At 36.1% G+C, this 23,377-nt stretch overlaps 1 protein-coding gene across 5 annotated transcripts in view; it reads right to left on the bottom strand.

The window, feature by feature from the left end:
• LOC135693520 (retinoic acid receptor RXR) overlaps positions 1-23,281 on the bottom strand; it is a 40,800-nt gene extending 17,519 nt beyond the window's left edge. The window contains exon 1 of one of the 5 annotated variants that reach the window (XM_065212037.2): positions 22,946-23,281. In XM_065212037.2, the coding sequence (XP_065068109.1) occupies positions 22,946-23,030 (85 nt within the window). In that variant the 5' untranslated portion in view covers positions 23,031-23,281. Of the gene's footprint in view, positions 1-1,514; positions 2,398-5,359; positions 8,657-8,688; positions 12,959-12,999; positions 17,672-22,945 lie in introns of those variants that run through there. The other 4 variants (XM_065212040.2, XM_065212038.2, XM_065212035.2 and 1 more) reach the window with 4 other exon arrangements.
• Between the last annotated feature and the right edge of the window lie 96 nt (positions 23,282-23,377).

Consider the following 23,377-nt stretch of genomic DNA (forward strand, 5'->3'; position numbering starts at 1 on the left):
TAACTGTTGCTAACTAATCGCAAGAAAGAAATACCTATACGCGTCTTTCGTTAAAAGGGAAGCTTTATCGCAAGCAGTTATTACAAAGTTTGGATTTATGTTTGGATCTTGGACTATAGAGGGATGTAACTTTGCTTATCTTTCCTGTGCCCTTTGCCCGATAAAGTAACATTAGCAGAAGCACCAAATGAAAATTAGAAATTCCTCCAGATTTCGACCACGCATAATCACAATTGTGGTTGCGATGGCTTAACGTAAAATAAATTGGGTTAGTCCGTCTTGAGAAATTTAGGATTGTTATCAACTATGCAGTGCTTTGCTGTAGAATTTTCCACTAACTTCGTCATCCCCCGTGGTCGATTTTAGTTTCCATTAATAGACGCATTGATAATAAAGACTAAATCTCCGTTTGCGGGATTTTACCGACAGTGTGACTATCAAAGGCCATCCATTCTAACTCTCCCCTTTGTCAGCTAAATACTGCAAACCTTTACGGGCAGTTGAACGATTAAAGTCAAATATAGTTAAGGCTAACAAGTTTATCTTAATTGACATCACGTTGAAAAACAACAACTAATAGAAGATGTAAGAAGGCACAAACGCAGGGTAGGCTGTCCGCCGGATTCTCTGAATCTTGTAATGGGTAATAATATGATACAAGGAAATAGCCAGGAACAATGCAAAACAACAACGAGAATCAATGTTGTAAAAAATTTATTTCAAAATTTTATTTTACAATATTGGATTCTCGTCGTAGTTCTGCATTGTTCCTAACCCAAAGGACCCGTAAGTTTTTCGCGAGTCTTAAATCATTCTGAAATTATCCGGTAGTATAGCACTAGTAAACATATTTTATATTACAGCCTCGATAGTCATTGAAGTTACTGAGAACACACAGGGCCTGAGTATATAAATATTGTATTAATGTTTACGCTTTACATAGCACAACTAATACCGCGATTGGTTATTGATATCAAAGACTGAACGAGGATAGATCTCAGAGCAAGGCTCAGTGGTCGTGCTCAAAAACTGTTTAAAGTTAGAGTCACTATTAAGAAACTCAAAATGATGTTTGGTCGTTTCACGTCTAAATCAAAGTCCAAAACTCAGACTGAAAACAGCCAGGTAACCAATGAAATAGAGAAGTTTTGGCTTAAAGCAGGCCGAAAACCGCAAAATAATTCGATCATTATCAAAAATCTACTGACGACAAAGTGAAGTCGTCAAAACAAATTTGGTAGGAAAAACAATTTTCTAAAAATTTGCTATCTTATAAACCTGACATATGAAAATGCATTGACTATGAGCAAAAGTACAATTTTAAAGAAACCAACGGGTTAACCTTTAAAGGTGTTAGTAAAACCCGATAGGGTATAATATAGAATTCTTCCATCAATAACCAAACATTTGAAATGATAAAGGTAGACATCTTTAAATAGAACTGGTGTCTTTCTGGTCACATACAAATAAGAGCTTTGCGACTGTTAGTACGTCAATAAAAACCCTAGACTCACTTTGCAAAGGAAGATTTAGATCTTCAAAGAAACATTGTCTCGGATCAGCATTCAATGCAAAAATGGTTTTAGCGTCGTTGTAAATCTCCATACGTGACGATTCTTGCTGATCCAATTTTGATACACGTTCGAAATAACCAGCTTTCTAACTTGGAATACGGATATCGGGACTTCGCCCGTCAACGACAAATATGCACAGGAAGAGCGTACCGACTGGTTGGAGAACCGGGGGATGGCGCATAAAAAGATAATCCACGAAAACTCGTTCTATGTAATTGATAAACACAAAATAAAGATGAATGGTCTTGGCTCGCAAGCCGATCAACGTCACGCCTAGAGGACACACATAGCCAAGTATTAAATCAACAACAAATATATGAATACTTCAAATCTAAGATTGTATTTTTCTTCAACAATCAATTTTAAATAAGTTAATCCTCAATGGCGCGAACTTTCTTGCATACTGTATACTTAATATTACGTCAGCAAATCTGCCAAACTCACAGATTGATATAGCCTTACTTACAAAATACGAGACGCAGTTTGGTATTTTGGAGTTTGATAGTCGTACAAAATATAGGGAATATGACATTTAAGCAGATTTTTAAGAAATAGCTAAGAGAGCTACATTGCATCAGATGAAGCAGCATAACAATCCAATAAAAAGGGAAAGTTAGATTATTTCATAATCTATCTCAAAAGCCAGTTATTTTGTTAATTACAGAAAGGTGGTCTGATCCAAGATTAGGCTAAAGAAAAAGATAATAAAGGTTGACTGAAGAAAAAGTTACACAAACTTCTCATGGTACAACTAAGATCTGACCTGAAAAAAATGTAGTCTGTTTCAAAAGAAAATATTCGAAACAAAACACTGTTAATAGTTCCACTTCTTATTCTCAATTTAGGAAAAAAACATTTAAATAAGTTAAATAAGTTAAATATGGTACGAGCACACAGACTCCTTAAACAAAAAATAAAGCCTTTTCCAACATTACCAACAATAACTTTAAGTTGCACTATAATGGGAATTCAATAAATAAAAATTAAATCCACGAGTTATTCAAAAAATGCAGATATTCATTTAGGTACTGAGGCTAAAATTGCCTCCGACCCTGAAAAAAAGCCTAACAAAAATGACTCGATTTGACGACACTGTGACATCAGAATGTTCAGTTCTCATTCGTTGTGACATCGGGGGAGATGATCAAGAGTTTTATGAAGAGAAGTATTAGGACAGATTTCAATGCCAAAAATCTGCGGTAGTTAAACCAATAGATAGTGGTTGAGCATGATCGCAAAAAGAAATGCCTCAAAGATTCGGTCCCTTTAGTGTGTAAAACATGACCATTTCAACTGTTTGACCGAAAAAGAATATTTGGAAATACTGCAGGAATTAGAACATTATTTTTAAAACCACTAACAATATCTCCCATGCAAGGTCAAAAAAAACAATTGGACAACGTTACTTTTGTTTGTGTTTATAAAATCACAGGGACTTTTAGGTGATAAACACTATAAACGGAATTTTAAGATCACCAACTATTTGGGTCTTGTATTCCACGTTTTACAAAGTAACATAAACTAAAATTGTAATGGAAAGGAAGCTGTTACAAACCGTTACACAAGAATTCAAAAGTAGAATTCAAGAAAGCATAAATTTTTCCCATTCGTGTCACGCATTCCAGAAATTTGGAGTCTGGACTGTAAATGCAGCTTCAGAGGTTCACTGTTGACAACATGATTCCAATACAATTTGGGGGTATCTTTCAAAGAAAATGCATTAGGCTTGTAGAGGAATCTCACTGTATGGGTGGTTCATTAGATATGCTCTGTTATGTTTAAATGCCGCTGTCTAATACATTCTTATTTATAAGAACAATTCTATAAGACACAAGCCTCAATATTGGTCAAAAGTATCGAACACATTAAGAACAAGCTGAACTACAGTAAAATGCCATTTTAACCAACGCTTTATCTCAAAAACGAGAACTTTTAGCCATGTGTGGGTGGTTTTTCGGAAATATTCAAACTTGGCAGCAAATGGAGCTCGTCTCACTCACTTTATTGGCAAATGAGGCCTGAACACCTCCCTAGAGCGAAAAAGCTAGCAATCGCACTGCTTACACCCTATTAATTTGAGAACAAATTAAGAACAATCCAGCCTCAGATTTTCGAAAAATTAAGAACAGTCGGCCTGAACTTAAATTTACTGGCTTTTATAAAAAATTGTGCAGTGTTGGTTGTAAACAGCTTCACACGGTGACATTATTTACCACTGACAGAACATTAATTCCTTTTAGCAAAGGAAATCATCCATGCGTAGTTGTTAACAGATTTTGAAGAATTCGAAATCAGCTTCTGTCGTAAGAAGGATCCAGTCGACGGTTTTCTCAAAACGAAACATTGCTTAAAATTCTCAATTTTCTACGTCCCTTTTTTCTAAAGTGAAATAGCAGACGTCTCTAAAATAACATGCAAAGCAAAAATTTGGATTGATGTTTATGATAAATGAAAAGACTTAAATAATGCAAAAAAAGACAAATTATACAAAAAAGATAAAAGTAATCAATTAACTTCATATTTTTGCAGCTTGGAAAATAAGAATCTGCTAGATGATCACAACTACTGCAGTTCTGATGACGTCATAATATTAAGTTTCATCATCAAAGATTTTCGCTAAATTAACTCTTTAAAGTGTTTAGGTAGCAAGAAACTTCGAATTCGCTCTAGTATGTACTTAAAGGCACTGGGCTCGAAAAACATCTTTATCCTCTCAACATCTTTGTCCTGGGTAACAAATTGTATCAGATAGAGCACATTGTATGCATCAATCTCTAACTTTGTATCTTTTATCAATATATCTTTGGTTAACATGTATTCGATAAAATTGAAAATATGGTGCTGAATTACATGAATTTGAATTTATGCAGTTGCATTGACTATTGCATTGTTTTACATTGACTAAGCATATCTGGAAGACTGACATGCTATAATGTAAAGGGTGTCGTGCAAAATGGCTATAAACGTTGCCATTTCCTTGCGTTAAAAATTTCTAAGGTCCTGCTGCCGTGCTGTAAGCCAAACACTGAGGGGAAGGATTAAACTGGTGTGGCGGCCCATTTCTTGCAAATCGGCAAACCAAAAAGTGGAAATCACGTGATATCGTGATGTCTTAAGTACCTGAGATAAAGAAAGCGGTGCTATTTACCCCTTAAAGTCATGTTTATTTAAAAATGTTGATATGATATCGTTGCACGAAGCTAAATGGTCTTAAAGCAGCTTTGCTGAAATTCGTTAGATCGTCCAATTTGTGGTGATTCGTGTAATTTCGAGCGCAATTTGAGCAACAGGGTGTCCTTGATCCTGCAAAAGATCAAAGAACAAAATCCACCTTGAACTAATTTTTCCACAGTTCTTTAAGATTACTACCAATACCTCTATTATTATCCGGAGACAAAAGTTTATCAGCAATTGGATTATGTATGTTTCTGGTTGAATCCAAAGAGCTAAATCAAACATACATCCAATGTTTGAGAATCTAACGTCTCCGAGAATTACAACCAAATTCAGATAACCAGATGATTGCAAATCCAATATCAATTAGCCAGGGGTAACTTGGGTTTATGTTTATCTTATAAGCACTGCAAAGGAGATGTGAGAACGGCTAAAGCAAACTTTAATGTCCCCTATTAACGTCGCTGTTCACAAATTGTCTATAGAAACTACACTAAAACTATAGTATTCATCTTAACTGACAGCTTTTAACAACAAGACTTGTAGGAGTACTGGTTTACAGAGAACAGACTTAGCAACACATTGAATGAAAACTTCGCAAAAAAACTTACCATTTCCAAGAAAGTCAAATGAAGCATCAATTAAACAGTCGTTATTCAGATCAAAGAAATTGTTGGGCTCTTGGAATTCCAAATTTGCATCACTCAGAAAAGTGTCCATGTCAAATAAACTATCGAAACGACCGGTCAGCTCCAGATCTTGGAACATATTGTATTGAATGGAAGACGACAAAGAAAATATTAAGTAAGAAAAGAAGAAATAAATTGGTAAAGTAGAAATAAATTTAAAAATAAATTAAAAAATTTTAAAAATGGAAATAAATTGAAAAATTAAATATTAGAGAGAAGTGAGAGAGACGTCTTTTTCTTGTCATCCGTCCAAAGAGAAAACGTTGCACAGGCAGTGAGGAGTTGATCAGTCGGACAAATCGTATTTATTTGAGCTTACAGGAACCAAACAGGAGGGAGTCATGACCTCATAAAACCTATCAAAACATATTAATCTCAGATGCACCAGGAACTGGTTTCTGCCACCGTAAACGATACAGGAATAAAAACAAGATGCGCGCAGTGTACTGACGGTAAGGTCGCCCTCTGAATGGGCCAAGTCACACCACGATTAACGCAACGGGTTGAAGATAAACAAAATCTTGGTGTTACTCTGCCTTTACTGTGAAATTTGGTGCGCTGATGTACATTATCAAGCAGTGACACAGTATTGCGGTTAACATGCTATGGAAACAGCTCGGCTATCACCTACATTTCAACAAAGCATGTCATGGAACAGAACGTCATCAGTTCAAACATTTGCAAATTCCATATCTCTTTAGAGAGCTAAATTACGTTCCACCGATTTACAGTAAACAAACAAAAACTCATCAGCTGATTGTCCTTTTTGCAACGCACATAAAAATGAACATATCCGTCACGGTGGACCATTCTTTAGGTTTACAAAGCATTTCGAAAGCACTTATATCTTAATTTTCCCTATATGAAACAAAATGAATTTTTAATGTTGCAATTAAAATTGGCACTAGAAAGCAAATTCGAAAAGCAAACTGAAAATATTGCGTCTAATAGCTTTTGACGAAAATGTTTTGCGCACTGTCCGATACGTGTTTACCGTCCAGTTAATTTTGCAATTGCAAAAGAAACCTTACAATATCAAAAGACAAAACATCCAAACAGCTTAGCTTTCAGAAAATTGCCAGTTTTGTTCCTTGAGATTTCGCAGGGAATAGGTTCGTCATCGTATCAAGATCTGAAATTATCGAAGTTGACTTGGTCAGTCATATCGTGGCAATTAGGATGATTTATTGTACTGAGCACTTCTTATCGACAATAAATGGAAGACTGAGTTATCATCACAACGCATGAAACGTTGTTCAAAGGAAGGAATAGTCAAAATATGTTAACAAGCTTTTACATGCAATCAAATTACAGAGCCCTGCGGTGTGAAGTTTTGTTTCAGGGCTTTGGCGAATTCTACAAAGTAAGTTACAAATGAAAAACATTGTAGGGGCACCCTGCGTTGAAAAGACCACAGAGTCTCTAGAATTACAAAGCTATCGCTATTTGTGCTCTTCTTTCAGCATATAACCTCTATGAAGAACACAAAAAACTAAGGCCAGATTAAAATAAACGTTATCCTTTGTCACATCCTCGGCTAAAATGATGTTAATTTTTACAGACTATTGACGTGTTCTTGTCTAACCAACTTTGGTTAGTTGGGTAAAATTGTTTTAAAAGCTTGGTATCTCAATATTTCTAATCCGATTTCAAGCGTTCAAGGCTCAGCCTAGTGAGTAACAAAGGAAACTGTGACCTAGCTTCGCATTCTTGAGTTACGATTTCCACTTTCATCGTAGCACCTTGTTCGAATTTTCCTATCTGAGAGTGACGTCACATTGAAAAATAGTGCCCAGATCACTTTTGAATTGCAAAAATACTATTAGGAATTTAGTTATATTGGTAAGACAAACAAGCTTATCTTAACAAATGAAATCTGAAATATCATGACAATAAGGTTAATTGCTTGTAATTTCAATCTTGGCGCCCTATGAGAGCGGGGAGGATCTTGTGACAAATGATATTTAGGCCCAATTACTTCGATTACGAAGACCAGCCAGGTCAATCTCACGATAGATTCCCAGTCTACAAGGAATTTTTTCGATCAAAGATATAATGAAATTTATGGCATAACCTTTAGATTGGAGGTGAATAAATTTAACACAAATAAAATCTTAGGTTTCCGGTGTTTGTTCAGATATCTTTATAATATGATATAGATATCTTTATTAACTAGAAGGGTTCCATCTCTGTTTCAAAATGACAAACTTCGAATTATGTTTACGTCATTAGTTTACGTTTAGTGCACAGACAGAGGCTCATAAAAGTGCAATTGGCGTGGATAAATCAAGCTTCAGAAACTGAGATGTGGAATTCCTGGCGAGCGTAAGGTTTTCTATGAGATTATGTGATTTTCAATGAGATAATGACATATTACCCTCGAATACTGAAGTAGAAACCGTTGCCAGCTATGGGAATGTGCAGACAAATCGCCACAGAAAAAAGTTTAGGTTGGTGATGGAAGGGTCTCACGACAAATAGACAAATTCCCTGCTTCATAGCGACCCTCAAAGAAAAGGCAAGGAGATTTATATGAATAAAAACAAGAATACTGTTTACACCCAGTCATTTAGCATGGCAGCTTTCAAATTAGTATTAAGGAAGCCAAATGCTGTACGATCATTGATGGATGAGGCAGTAGCATGACTTTGCCGTAGGCACCAGAGTAAGTTACAACAAAAAGGAGCAATAACGCACTGTCAATTTTCTTTGCTCCTGTTTCTGCCCTTCTGAAGCACCTCATACCTAAATATAATAAACTGGATAAAACATCCTTAATCCCCTAATAATCGTAACAAAAATATCTCTCAACTCCTGCATCCTTTACCACGAACTTCCAAACACTCAACGCTCCTTTAATTCCTTCCCAAAGTATTCAGGCCATTGTCTGGCTGCAAATTCCGGAAATATCCCTGACCATTATACTCTATTTGACCTCAAAGTTTCACATTTGAATTTAGTCTTCATTAAAAATGTTTCACTCGGCATTACGAACGAAAACAGCCCAAAATCTTCATTGGGTGCAAATATTACCATGTCATTAGGTGAGGACATCCAGTCTCTGTTAATGAAAAGCAACACATTGCATTTGGTCCACTCTAAGTCACATAAAGTTTATTAAGAATGAATGCACATTTATACTTAGTGGTCAGAAATATTACGTGGTATGAATAAACTAATATAGCGGGTGTCTGGATATACTAAAACTATCATACTACTTGAACTGATAACAACAATGCTGATAGAATTACCTGGGAAACAAGGAAATTGATTGAGTCCAATGTGATTATTCATAACACTCTACCAACGACTTCTCTCAAATTCAAAACTGAAATGCTTGTAAAGTGCCCTTCAGCTTCCAGCCTCCTGTTGGCGACAACAACGACGTACGTTTTGCGAAACAAGGCGATGACAGTCAACGGAGTGCTTGCTTAGAACATCAAAGCTACAGCTTCTTGCTTATTAAAGAGCTGACAATACACGGTGGACGATTCCTAAACAGATAATCTTTTTGTCTCATTTATGATCATTATTACATCGTAAATTAAATTCACTGGGATTAAAGGTGATATGCACGAGTCACTCTAATCAAAAGCCTACGCTCATAACAAAAATAAACTGCTTACTTCAAGGAAATAACAGACTAGCGTAAAGACCTTGGTTTACTTCACCATGCTGACAGATCCTCGATCACTCCCTTTTCTAATGCTCAAACAAACAAAGCTGGAAAAATGACGCTTTGAATTGATGCTTTCCGACTACTTGTTTCATTAAATATAAAATAAGACACGTCTAAGTGGAAATGATGGAATTCTCTATTAGAAACAAAGCACAGTATAAAAATCGACCGATAGATAGATAAACTTTATTTATAGAAGATAAGCAAGGTTAGTCTAACAACTAATTTCCCCCGGGGTCCTTTCTTCTAACTACAAAATAAAAGTGTAATTACAAAGTTTTAACAAGTTTGTAATAGCCTAGAAACCAATTTTTATTTTAAAGTAAAACTCGAAATTAAAAAGTTCAAATCTTAGAAGTTCACAATTGAAAAGCTCAAATACTGATAGATCGATAGAATTACTGAAACGTTTCGTAAAAAATGATAATGGGTATGGTATCTTGAGTTGCTACGTCTAAAGACCCACTTCTCTCGGGATAGTATCTGACAAATTAGGCTTTCGGCTATTTCCTTTTATTTTTCAAATTGTGCTTGTTCTATTGCTTTTTCACTTCCAATGACTTTGTTGCGCTTGTGTGTTAGATTACATCTTGCGCTAGGTACAAATAGTTTCGGGAATTCCTCATTTGAAAAAGGGTGGGTTTAGCGTTTAGGGAGGTGAGACTTTCAAAAAGAAGATTATTGACTATAAAAGGAGAAAAATATAGAACATGACACTTCCGTGAAGTGCACTTCAGTGATGATCTGGCACACGTTTATGAAAAAAGATACGTATAGCTAAAATACGTGTAGACGGGGAAAACCCTGAGGGCGACAGCAAAAGGTTCTACGAAAGTCATAAAAGCTATTCCTAACTCATTGATCACGATTCATTTCAACCAGTTTCAACCATAAAAGACTTTCGTTGTCCTTATCCTTAATTTTCATCTAATATGTAATCGCTACAATAATAGAACGAGAAAGAAAAATAACAGGTGACAAAAAATAGAACAGGACTACAGGACACCGATATCAGTGTTGATAAAGTATAAAACAAGACCATCTCTAGAAGTCTCCCCTGTACCATCCAAGTTATTCTCTAGCGTCCTTTAACACCTGTTTAACCCTTGACCCATACAGTCCTTACTCAACCCTTATCCTATTATATCCATTACATGCATGCCTATTAGCAATCCTACAAACAAGTATCAGCATTGCGTATATCATTCTTCAGTCCTATTTCTTATCTTGGCTTTTTTCCTTACATTGTTGTGCTTATCTAACTGATGGCACAAATCAGAAAACTTGTTGTCTGTCTTAGTTCTCTCCTAAGCATATTTCCATGTCTTAGTTCTCTTCTGAGCAACCTACACTGTTTATAAAACTCGATTCACTTTATATTAGATTGGTTATAATAACGCTGATTAATTCTGATCTGAGACAAAACAGGGCGATGTCTGTGGTACTCACTGCATTATGTGGTATTCTTCTTGTGAGTATCCACGGACGTGACTTTTTGCCTCGCCGCAATCCCATTAAGTTAGAATATCATACGTAAATCAATTTGAATTATGGGTCTATTGAATGAAAATTTATAGTGTGCCTTTCTGACCTGTGCGTCTCAAAGCATGGCGAGATTTGGTGAAGAGAAACTGTGGGATACCACGGAAAAGGATAGAATTCTTCGTTGAAAATGGAAAACGGGAAAGCAAGTTTTCGTGATGACGTCATACCAGCTGCCATAGAAACAACGTTTTGATTGTTTTCAGCTGATTCTTGCAGACCCGGATTCAACCAGTGATATAAGAAATGTCACTAAAGCGCAAATTTGCTGCTGTGCACAAAGGCAGTAGTAACAAAGAAGGGTTTACGATTTAAAAAGGAGAACGTGGAAGAGCTGTAGTGGCGAGTTCCCATCTTATTGGCCAGGTAGAATTCTATAAATAGGGATCATCTGTCCCTCTGATACTGATATTAGGAGGGAGTCTATTTCAAAAAAGACTGTAAAAGCAAGTACTGCGTCTCTTTTAAATCCGTCTGATCCTAACTGTCGTAAAGAAGCCTTTATCAAGATTAAGTATGATCAATGTAGATAAAGGTTAATTATCAAAGCGCTAGCAAACAAATAAAGGATTGTACTGATACCATAAGGAATAGTTCTGTGTTCGCGTAGAAAGATAGTGACGTAAGAAGGGCAGCGCAGTGGAGACATTACTTTCCTATGAAACATTAACAACAACTACAACTTTCAAGAGTGCCTGAAAAGACATAAGGCCACGGAAATTCCATTGGAAGTCTTAAGCTCTAAAACTTATAACTCAAGCTAAAGTAAAACTTAAGCTCTAAAAGACTCAATTGCAAGAATTCGTTGCTGAAAGCTTGACAGGAAAACAATCCAATTTTCAAAACTTCCCGGGAATATCAGTAGCCTGATTTTATTTGGGATGGTGGGGTGATTTTCTTTGCTTAGCCAGTCTCGGCCTATCATTGCCCAACGACTTAAAAGATAAGATCTTATGACAATATTGGGTGTCTGCCTCAAAGTCCTAAAATTCTACACCCCTGAAATACGATAATGGACTAGGTCGTTCATTTTCACCCAACGTTGCCCTTTTTACTTTACTCGATGTAAATACACCTCGTGATGCTTACAGTGACTTGAATCCTGACCCAAGTTGCCAGTTTTTTTAAATATTGACGCCGCGCAGCCGGGATGAGAGACTGCGCAAAAATGTGGTGCCCTATCGAGGGTTCTCGTTATTGTGGTAACCATCGCCTTGCTAGAGACATGAAAAGACTAAATTCTTCTTACAACAACACCTTAAAGGGGTTTAAACAGCATGCGTTACAATGACTTAACTAACAAGAGGAAAAATTAATGACGAGCACCCAAGTCGTGGCAGACAAACAGTGAGGTCGGTCTTCTAAGCTAAAATTGCTAAAATACGCCTGGTGCTATTACAAACTTTCACAGATTGTACAAGGGCACTAGAATTTTCACTGTCATTCTACGCAACAAGCCTCCGTTTGCTTCACTAACTACTAAATACGCTTTGAATCTCACTATACACACCCTTGAGGTAGATGCTTTTCGGTACTGTGATTTCACTCAAACAACAAATACGGTAGTCACCTGGTCTGCTATAGATGGGAGGTCGGGTTGTTCATAAAAGCTAATTGTGTATTGTGCGAAAGGTGAGCGAATCATAATATAAGAGAATGTAGATTATGTACTCAACAGATATCTATAGAGCTTGATTTAACCTTGTTTCACAATTCTTTGGCATTTAAGATAATTAAAATGGAGAATTGAGACCTTACATATCAAATTAGAATCTGCCAAAAACCTTTCTACTCAGGGGAAAGCAAACACGATCAAGTTTCTTATATTTCACGCGCTTAACGTTGATCCATACCTAGAAGCCAGCTCAAACAACACTATGAAAAAGACGTTTGGAACTACAGTTCTGCGATCAGATAAAGAGGTAGAGCACATAAGAAAGGATGTTATAGGTCAGTTTATTGTTGGGCTAGTGTACTTGGTGCCCGGTGTACACAGAGTACTATTTGGGAAATATCGTCTTTTAATAGATATAGCAAGGAAAAAATTGTGACTTCCCTTTGCAACATGTTTCCGGAATTCCCTAATGCGTTACGCTACGGTTACGACAAATATCAATATTAGCAATTCCTGGTGGTAGAAGCATGCTACAAACCAATATTCATTTAACAAACAAATGTCTAACAGTGAAACAGAATAATTCAATGGCATCATCTCGACAACCACAGTGACGAAACGTTGAATTGTTGAAAAAGGCAAACTGTTAAAATGCTGTTGCCTGCTACAAAAACTGATGCTCCGTTTTATCACAATCGTATCATTTAGAAATTAACAAAAACTCACGATTTCTGATCTTTTGGCACAAAATAAAGTTGTACGTCTAACTGAAAGCGGTGTCACACCATCTACCATCTACTAGTTTTGATATGAACAAAAACATAGGACACGTGAAAATCTCTGATTACTGTAATTCGTCCTTTGTTTGAAGCCATAAAAGAAATCCAAGTTGAACAGTAAAGTGATTAAACATACCTGCAATGAGTAGTGTCGGCTTGCGTTTACAGATTTTTGCGAAAACGTAGAAGTATTGCACTGGTTTTCGAGTTTAGCTGAAAAATTTCACGCCTTATGTAATATATGAAATCTCACGGTGTCATAATGATAATGATGAAAACAGTTTTGTTATTTTCCCTTCATGTAGGGTGAAATGGTACTTCTTTAGCTATACCCCAAAGAACTTGTCTGCCATGCATTTATCATAGAATAACAACAAACATGCCTTGATCAAAATGGGAGTGTGAAAAACATATATCTTTGGTATTGATTACATTAACAATTTCAATCGGACCCAACCCCATTCACCGATAATTGTATCGCAGATGTGCATAGAAAACTTGCTTCAAATCAGGCCAGATTAATTCAATACCTGATTTATTTCATTATGTGAATCCGAAAAACAAACTCGTTTTCTTTATAAGGAGCACTGGATGTCCACACCTGCACTTATTTGAGGCTATTTCACCTGACTTTTTCACCTGATTTTGGCCTTCATTTTACTTGATTTTAACCAGATAAACTGAAGAAAGCCTAAATTTGACCGAAACATATCAAGGAAATATACTTGAATGCTTTCCATAACTTTATTCTTACGATATCTGGAAAAATTATACTTTTTGAAAGCATACCAAATAGCCCTTATATTCCCGAACATACAGAAATAAAATGTTATGAAAAGAACAAATTAAAACCAATAGATAAAAGGGGCTCGTCCTGAGGCCACTCTACTCTAAAACGCTATAGCAGTTATTTGTTGGCTCTCAGATAGGCCTCTTTTCCTGGACATCTCATTTTGTTACACAACCAGTTAGAAACATACTACCCGCTCATAATATATCGAAAATATCGGGGAGATTGTACGTTTTGCTTTATTGGCAACTATACACTTTTATGAGCGTAAATAGTTGGAAATAATAAGGACCTTGAAAACATAAAATGTAAGTAATACTTTAAGGCCAAGAGGTCAAGGTACTGTTCGATTGTATACTTATTTGCAGTGATGCTAATTCCATAAAATATTGGTTGGTTCAAATCACTCCTGATCGAATGAAACTCGGCAAAGACCAATTAATGCGAGCCTTTCTGCTTTTATATACGAATTCGAATCCGCCAAAGCCTTGTGAAAACGGCTTTGCTTTGAAAAAACATTCTCATGGTGGATATTAGGCAACTTAATCTTGCTCGGTTTCTACAGAGAGAATTTTAGGACACTGTCGGCAATCAAAAGTGAGGTAAAATGTATGTATAGCCGACTTTTTACTGCTAAGAAGAAAATCAGATCTTTACATAAATACCATTTTCAATAGGGAAAACTACCCTTCAGACGATGATCACAGGTGAGTTAGCAAGTTTTTTAACCTAGAGTATGGTACAGCTTGATAAACAGATTTACCTGGGTCAGCAACAAAGAACTTGTTTTACAAAAGCTTTGTATTTCCCGATAAAAGTCTTTACTTCTGGCACTTAAAACTCCATGGCAATCACTCCCTTTTTTCTGATAATTTTAACAAATACTGAATGAATCAAAATTGGAAGCTAAGCCTTGCTGGTCTGACTATTTTCTCAGCCTCTTAGCACTGGTAGCTTTTTTCTCAGCCTCTTGGCACTGGGGTCCTAGCAAGTAATATACCGTAGAATAGCAAATAGCCCTACAACAGCAGCAAAAATCAACTCAAAACTATCTGGTAAGATTTGGTTGGTTCATTTCTAGCACTGAACACGTGCGGTACAGCTCTGGAGATTCAAAAAACATTTAAACCACCAGGTCGCTCTTTCTTTCACCTCAAAATCACTTTCACTTTTGCTAGTCCTTCGCCACATTGTAGCTCTTGTGCTATGAGATTTAACTGGAAGTGCATTATGGGATTAGTGGGAAACCATTACGAGGGCACATAACTGGGCAGGTTTCTAGATAAAAAAATTCCCAAATAAGGAACTCAAATGCTCATCGCAAGAAAAAACAAAGACGAAGAAAGCCAACAGTTAACAACTTTGCAAGTTCAGAATACCTTTATTCTTCGTGCAACAATTCAATTTATTCGTTGAGATGAAAACGGCTGGGTTCTGTGAAAACGCTGGCTAGTTATCAAATAACGTTTGAGACTGACTCAACAATTGCATGTTCTATTAACATAGCGGAAAACTGTTATCAAAAGAGCCTGAATTAATTTGAAGGTGCGGCTGAAAGAAGAATACAGTCAACAAGATGAAAATAATCTTCCGAATTCAAAACAGAATGGATTCCCAGATAATCCAAACTCATTTTTCTGATTGCAAAAAATTTATGACAACCAGGCCAACAGAACGACGCGCGCAAGGCATTCTTGAATCCAACCAACCGCCAGGCAAGCAGTCGTGCAACTTTTGCTTGTAGCTTTAAAACAAATAAAACAAAAATACATAGCTTATGCACAAAACCCTTAGGGAACGTTCAATACGTAATTTAACCTTATAAATAGTAGTGCGACTCATTTTTTCTACATGTAGAACAAATGAGAGCCGGTACCGAGATGTTTACAGTAGCCAAGTTCAAATCCTCGGAGGATATTTTTCGTCTTCACGACAACAAGATTAACAAAAGAGGTTTGGAAATTTCTTTGGTGTCGTGGGAAAAAGACCAAAGAATATCGGAGAACACGATTAAATCAAATCAGGAAAACAGATTTGGAAAAATAAAATTTTTTAAAGAGAATTCAAAGAACTAACATAAAGGAATAACAAAGACTAGATTAAAAAATTCACCGATGACTGAAAATTTGAAAATGTTCCTGCTTGTATTGAAGAAATCAGCAGTGAGCTAAAGAAGAGTTTTCCACTCTATTTACATGGAAGATGCATAGCTCTTTAGGTATAAAGAACTTGCAAGAATAACCCTGACTGCACATTCAGATATGTTTTTCTACACTAGATAGTACGGCGGAAGAGATATGACTTATGAATTGGTACCACATACTAAGTAAGAGAACAATTAAACGTAGAATCAAGTCAGAAAGAATCTTGGGTTTGACCTTGACACCACTTTAAAGTCCTTAATGGAATATCTTAATTGTCGAAAAAAGCTTGAATACTTTCAACAATAAAGGTTATTATATCATTGGTTAAACTTGTGAGTTAGTGGGGCACAATGCAGTATGAGGTGTAAGGATGGGAAAATAGCTAGGTTGGAACAGTCACGACGATTAATCATGAAAGAAAGGAAATTTTGCTCTTCGAAGTTACAAATTAAGTGTCTGAGGGCTGTTCGCATGATTAGAAGGGTATTTACCTATTTCTAGGTGGTTTGATTTTCATTTTAAATCAATCCTAGGCCGCAGGAAGATAAGGATTTGGGAGTCACGACATCACTAGAATTATGAGAAATGATCAGGATTAAAATGCAAAGCATCCTGGCAAAACGTTGGCCCGGCAACGCCAAAGCTGCCTTCTCAGAATGTAGCAAAGTAGCAATGATTAGGGTGTTTCTGTTGTTTCCCGTTAAGTTTGAGATTGGAGCTCTGAATAAATATAAAAACATTTGATTGTTTAATGAAAAGAAACAAAGTCAAGAAATTTGATCATTTTCCATTTACCATTCTTTCTAACTTAAAATATTCGCAATTGAAAGATTGGAAGAACATATTGAATCACAACCACAGTGGACTGCATTCACGCACACAATGAGAAGGAAGTAAACATGATCAACAGGTTTGCGTCAGATTAGATTCAGATTAGCTATCCACATCTCAAAACTATGACAACAATCAGAACACTGAGTACGTGATCTGAAATTGAGGTCTTTATGAGATACAATAAAAAGAAGCAGCAGATACAATAGATTGGCCTCGCCTTTTACGGGTCAGATAACTACTCCATTTCGTAAAACAGGACAAGTTTTAAAGAAAAACTTGTAATATTTCGAGGATAGTTAGGAAACGAAAATGACGCAAAAACTTTTACATTTTCTCTGCTTTATTCAAAAATGCCATCGAAACTTTTCGCCACTTTAAGACATTTTGTCCAGTTTAAAATGAGAACCCAAAAAGTGATACGCCCAAAAGGGCTTGGCCCCTAAACCATCAAGAGTGCGGATTTAAGCAAGGAATACATGCCTTCAACGGGGCTTGAACAAAAACTGGGTTTTCCAACTCAAACAAACAAAAATTCATCGAAAAAGCTTCATTAGATATCCCTTTTTCGTTTCCTAGGGTCGAGACAAGGAATCAGAGGCTGATGCTTACTACATCAGTTGCAAAGAAACAAGGCAGATTGAGAATTAACAAAGAAAGAGTGATCAACAGGGTTGGGAAAAGTACTCTAAGACTAAAAACAACAATTTGGGATATTCAGTTCACGTCATGATTAGATTGTTTTAGCTAGAAAGTCGGTTGGAAATTAAGTGCAACCGATAAAAACTCTGAACGATACATTAACTTAACCCCTTAATGATCGCAATCCTTAGGGACCCCATAAACACAATCCTTGCCAACCATCTATCAAACTGCCTAACCGAAATTTTTCAAGTTTAAGTCATGAAAGTAAAGGCCACTGATCATTTTAAGTCTTAGGTAAATTCCGTCAAATGACCGGAAATAATATTTAAGAAAGCGTGAAAAATGCACGGTCAGCAAAATTTTGAGCTTCAATTTTTTAAAGCACGTATTTTGGTCGACGAGGCACATTAAATTAATGCCTGGATCCATCGGACTCCTGTCGGGTGGTTATGATATCTAGCTCTACAAGCAACATTGTTTGTCGAGCGAGGGTTCGATGTCGGCCCTGTGAAGATGCTGGAAATGCTATTTCTAAGCACAGGCAGCCCTTAAAAGGTTGTGCACAGTGTTTAACCAATCGATGGCGATAAGGAAGTGGTCTCTTCCCTGTAATTGGTCTTCTGAAAGGCGCAAAGAAACGTACTTTGTTTGCTGTAGCTTTGTCAAAAAATAGATGTCCAAAACAACAGCTAGCTGGATAGGCATCTATAGTAGAACTGAATATCAATATCATCAAGGTCGTTGTACTATTGGATCTCAATTTCTTATGAGACGGACCCCTTGTTACACTCTCTTTTTATAAGAACACGAGCCTCAAAACTGATCAAAAGTTAAGAACAAATTAAGAACAAGCTGAGGCTGAGCTTCTGCAAAATGCAATTTTGAACAACGTTTTTTCTCAAAATCGAAGATTTTTAGCGATGTGTGGGTGCATTTTCGGTGAATATTCAAATTTGTCAGCAAATTAAGGCTTTCCACTCACTTTGTTGTCAAATGAGACCTGAACACTTCCTTAGAGCGAAAAAGCTAGCAATTGCACTGCTTACACCCTCTTAATTTAAGAACAAATTAAGAACAATCAAGGCTCAGATTTTCGAAAAAATTAAGAACAGTCAGCCTGAACTTAAATTTACTGGTTCAGTTTCTCAATGCAATGTGACTTTAACCAGGTTTACTGAGGCTGTTTTGTTTTTTCCCTATCTAAAAGCTGTGCTTACCTTAAAGTGCTATTAAACCACCCCATGGGGGTCAATCAAACTTTTTATATACGGGGAGGTCCACCCGCAATGATCAAAATTCAGTATGGAAAACAAATTTTACAGACCCGAAAGAATCAGCCAAAAAGTGTTGATAAGACCCAAAGGTATCAAATTACTAAATTTTGTTGTTGAGCACACAAGATAAAACTAGCCGTGGTATTTTTAGACGGTTTCCTATAATTATCAGTCTAAACACATATTTTATTTTATTCCTGTTTTTGATACTGGTATGTGCCAGTTCGACCCATAAGTATGAACAAAGTATATTGTTGAACCAGATACCCAAAAGTATCAGATCGCAAAAAAAATTCCTACCCATAATTATCGGATGCCCCCCCCTCCCCCCCCTATAGAAAGATTTCAAGGGATTCCCCATGAGGAAATCACTCCCTCGTAGTTTTTTATGAAAAGCACCTTTTACTAGGGTAGGAGTATTGTAAACTCTCCCCCACCATTTGTGCAACTACCTATTATTTCACGACGCCAGTAAAGATACTTCTATTTCGAATTTTTGGCTCTCCTGACGAGTGTTCAGTTAATTTGTACCTTGTTTGTCTCATTAAAATTCGTTGAAGATGGTACAATAGATTTTAAGCTATGATTGCAATAAAATTTCCAGTCACTTCGATTCTCCCTTAAAATCATGTTGAATTGTACTGCTTAAATCAAACATCAAATCACCTTTCCCCACAAAAGGATTTCGACTTATTAAAGCAATTTTATGAGCTTTTGATTTTTCAACTCTTTGACCTTACAGACACAATGGCACACCGCAGTCACTTCCTACATAGACATAATGGTGTTTTGAAACATTGCTTAGCAGAAGTTCTTTTGTAATCTTTGATGGAGAATGTTCTACCACGCAATCCTTCTAAACAGTCATTATAATAATCAAAAATATTTTTCCATTATTGCCATGTACTATCTGTTAGATTTAGTAAACATCTTAAAGCAAACAGTGTCAATTAGACTGTAGGGAGAGTAATAATAATCACTAAATAAGTCAATAAATGATAAAAAGAAACATATAACAGAAAATTACTCCTGGTTACATCAATAATGCATTGATTTCTAAACCGGTTATAACAAATAACACAGTGATTCAACACAATAAAAGTATGAAGAAATTGTTAGCATATGATAAGGGTAGGGTTTAAAAAGCTCAAAGCATACTCAAAAATTTTATCTACAGAATGGAGCCATTGCATAAAACTATCATTCTTATGAAACAAAATTAATCCAATCTAAGAGACTTCCTTACTACAAAAGTACTACTGATACCACTGCCAAGCAACTTTTGGGCCTGGAAGCAATGACTCCCTTTTAATCCATAGATAAAGTGTATGTTTTCAAATGCTGTGTGCATTTTGAGCAGTAATATTGGATAATATTGATCAAATGTAAAAAAGCATTCTTAAATCACACGGAAAGAGGTTTACAAATCACTCAGAAAGAGGTTTACAAAACAATTTATAGAGATTTTGCCCCTAGACCCCTATTCTTGGTCCTTCCCCAGTAATATTTCTTTCGATATAGCCTTGCAAACTGATTATTCAATAGGAGCATGATCAAGTTCCAATGACTACAGAGAGCACAAACTTGGATTCTTGTCTCTCTTAGTGCATACCTTGTTGGGTCAATTACAATACTGTGTGGGGTTAATTGCTACTATTTCATATTGGCAGCATTGGATTGGGGCCAAATTTTACTCCATCAAACCACAGTAAAAGTATTTTCTAAAATCCTTTTGGCCTCAACATCCCAAAGGAAGATGACAAAATATTTCCTTGCAATATCCCAAAGGCATGCATGTTGAGGTGGTTCTGATAAACCCTGCCAATACAACAAAAGAGGAAAAGGCACAAAGAACTTGGAAGGCAAATGCATGTTGAAATGCTTCTGAAAAACCCAGACAATACAACAGAAGAGGAAAGGCACAAAGAACTTGGAAGGCAAATGCATGTTGAAATGCATCTGAAAAACCCTGCCAATACAACAAAAGAGAAAAAGGCACAAAGAACTTGGAAGGACAAATGAATGTTTGATAAGCTTGTTCATCCCAGTTTTAAATATATCATGTAACTATGTTACGTATTTATAAGATCTAGAGGCTCTTTGAACAAAAGATGAGCAAGGGCTACCACTTCATGCAGGGCCAACGAGAAGGAGGGCCCCTTGCTTGGCAATCAATACAGATTCCATTATTTTGGGCCCAAAGGCATTAGCCACATAACCCCCCTGTCTGCGAGCCTGCCTTCATGAATGTCATTCATAAAACTTTCTATATTAAAACATAACAAATGTACACTTTATGTAGAGGATCTATGAATAGATTCATGAATTGACCTTATCAGATGAATCACATTTATCAACTAAAGAGCAATGGTGTGAACCAGGGTTAAAAAGAACAAGACATTGTTAAGAAAGAATACTAGCTGCTGATGATGCAGAAGGTAATTCTGCAAGATATAGGACAGGGTTTTAAAGAATAAAGAAAGCAAATTTCAATCGTTTTGAAAACCATCACTAGTACAGCTGCAGAAATGTGTCACACAAGGAACATACTCATCAACAACAATCAGGTTAGAACAAGATCAAAACAAAACGAAAGTAAGACGATACTCCTGAAACTCTGCAGTGGAAATCAAGTGTGACACAATTTAACAATTCAACACATATATTCATTTAACCAAATCAAATATAAATCAAGAGGCTAGATACAGCTGGGCCTGTTCAGCAAAAACTTGTTGATAACTTTCAAGTGCAAAGAAGACTGGTCACATTACAATACAATGAATGCTTTTTCCTCAATATAATCAACATAATCATAACAGTTCTATAGTCAAAATCATCATCAACTTTTCTGATATTTATCCTACATTGATTCATCAATAATTGATGAATTAAAATGGGGTTTTTGATGATAAAATGATAATAATTCTGCAAAAAATCATAAAAAATTACCAGCATTATAATTTACAATAAAAGAGGGAGCACCCTCCACTTTTATATGAAAAAATATTATAATATGAGAGTGGAGTAGGCATATTGCTTTCAACTGAAGCAAAACCGAAAAAAATTATCTTATAGGTTCAAAGGGAGACACAAAAATGATAAAATAACACATGGAATATGATAATAAGATATCAAAATAAGAACAATGAAAACTCTATTTCACAGACTTTTTTATCTCAAAGTGTTGTTTTGCAATGCAAATATACTTGGAATCACACCTAGGATATCACCTGCTAAACAAATAAGATTTCAAAAGCTGAAATATTGTTGTCAACTGCCTTGCTTTTAGATGATATCAAGGCTTCAGTGCATAAATACTATAAATGATGCATACCAAAGAAATAATACAAATGCATTTCAATGCCTTGTGGTTAGTCTTATATTGCATTATGCAACCTGCCAAATTAGGTTGAAAAACCTAAGTATAATGGCTTGTCTATAGCCAATTGGATTTTGTAATGGAAGCTCTCAAATTCCAATCATCCATTCTATTCTAGCTCCCATGATGACCACTTTTTAAGTGGTAGGGCACATAACTCAAATACCACCATTTAAAAGCAGATGGAGCTTTGGGATTTATAATTTACAATATACACTGTTGTTTATAATAAAAAAGGCAGATAGCTTGGATAGATCTTCCAGACTTTCTTTAACAAATATCATGTGCGTTTAGATTATGTATTCTTTCTTCATCAACCAATTTATAGAAGCAGCAAAAGAGAAGAAGAACGGAAATTGCAGTTAGTTTTCAACAAGAGATGTGTTTAGTGTAAACTTAAACCGAACTTATTAAATGGATAAGTGCTCCCCCTGTCAACAGCGAGTGTTTCATGACAAAAATAGCTTTCTAAACTAAAAAAACACTGCCAATTCATTTACATGCGACAGAATTTCTGCGGTGATACAAGGCTCACACAATGAAACACGCCACGACTTCTTCAAGGAACACTTGTCACTTCCCACTTCATATAAATCTTTAGAAACAAGTAGCAGATACCTATCCGTATCCAGTCCTCAAAATCAGTCGAGGATAGGTAGTTTTAAACCAAAAAACTTATTTGCCCATTGAGTAGTTTCTAGAATTCTAATAATTACAAAACCCCGTTTCTAAATCTTTATGACAAACTGACGGTAGCTGTTGGAATTCTGCGGTGTACCATCGACATAAGAAGGGTATTCTTAACTCTAAAATTTTCATAACATTCATACCATTGTCGTATTCCATTCCTGGGACTTTTTCTGGCAAATGAAGCTCTTCTCTGTCTGTTGTAGAATCGCAATAACCAATTTCCATAGTGCAACAAAGCTGTGCGATACCCTGAATCGTTCACCAATTTGTTCGGCTACTTTAGGCCAGGTGCTCTGTTTAAGTAAGATGGTTTATTACAGTCGCCAAGCTCCAGATAATGTGAATACGGGTGTTTGCTATAGTATTAGCCGTTTAATTGAGTCCTGTGTCGGTGCGAACTTGAGATCACTCGTCGCGAAATTCCCAATACCTGCTTATGCCTATAGTATTCATTGATAACAAATAAAACCACTCCTCTCTATTCATTTGTTTAGGCCGCATTGAAATATTATTAGGTACCTAACATGGGGCACGATACAAAAGTCTACATCACCGTTCCTGATATTGTTATT

Source organism: Rhopilema esculentum, chromosome 11 (assembly GCF_057945365.1).
Source record: "Rhopilema esculentum isolate cy_ngs chromosome 11, ASM5794536v1, whole genome shotgun sequence".
NCBI lineage: Eukaryota > Metazoa > Cnidaria > Scyphozoa > Rhizostomeae > Rhizostomatidae > Rhopilema > Rhopilema esculentum.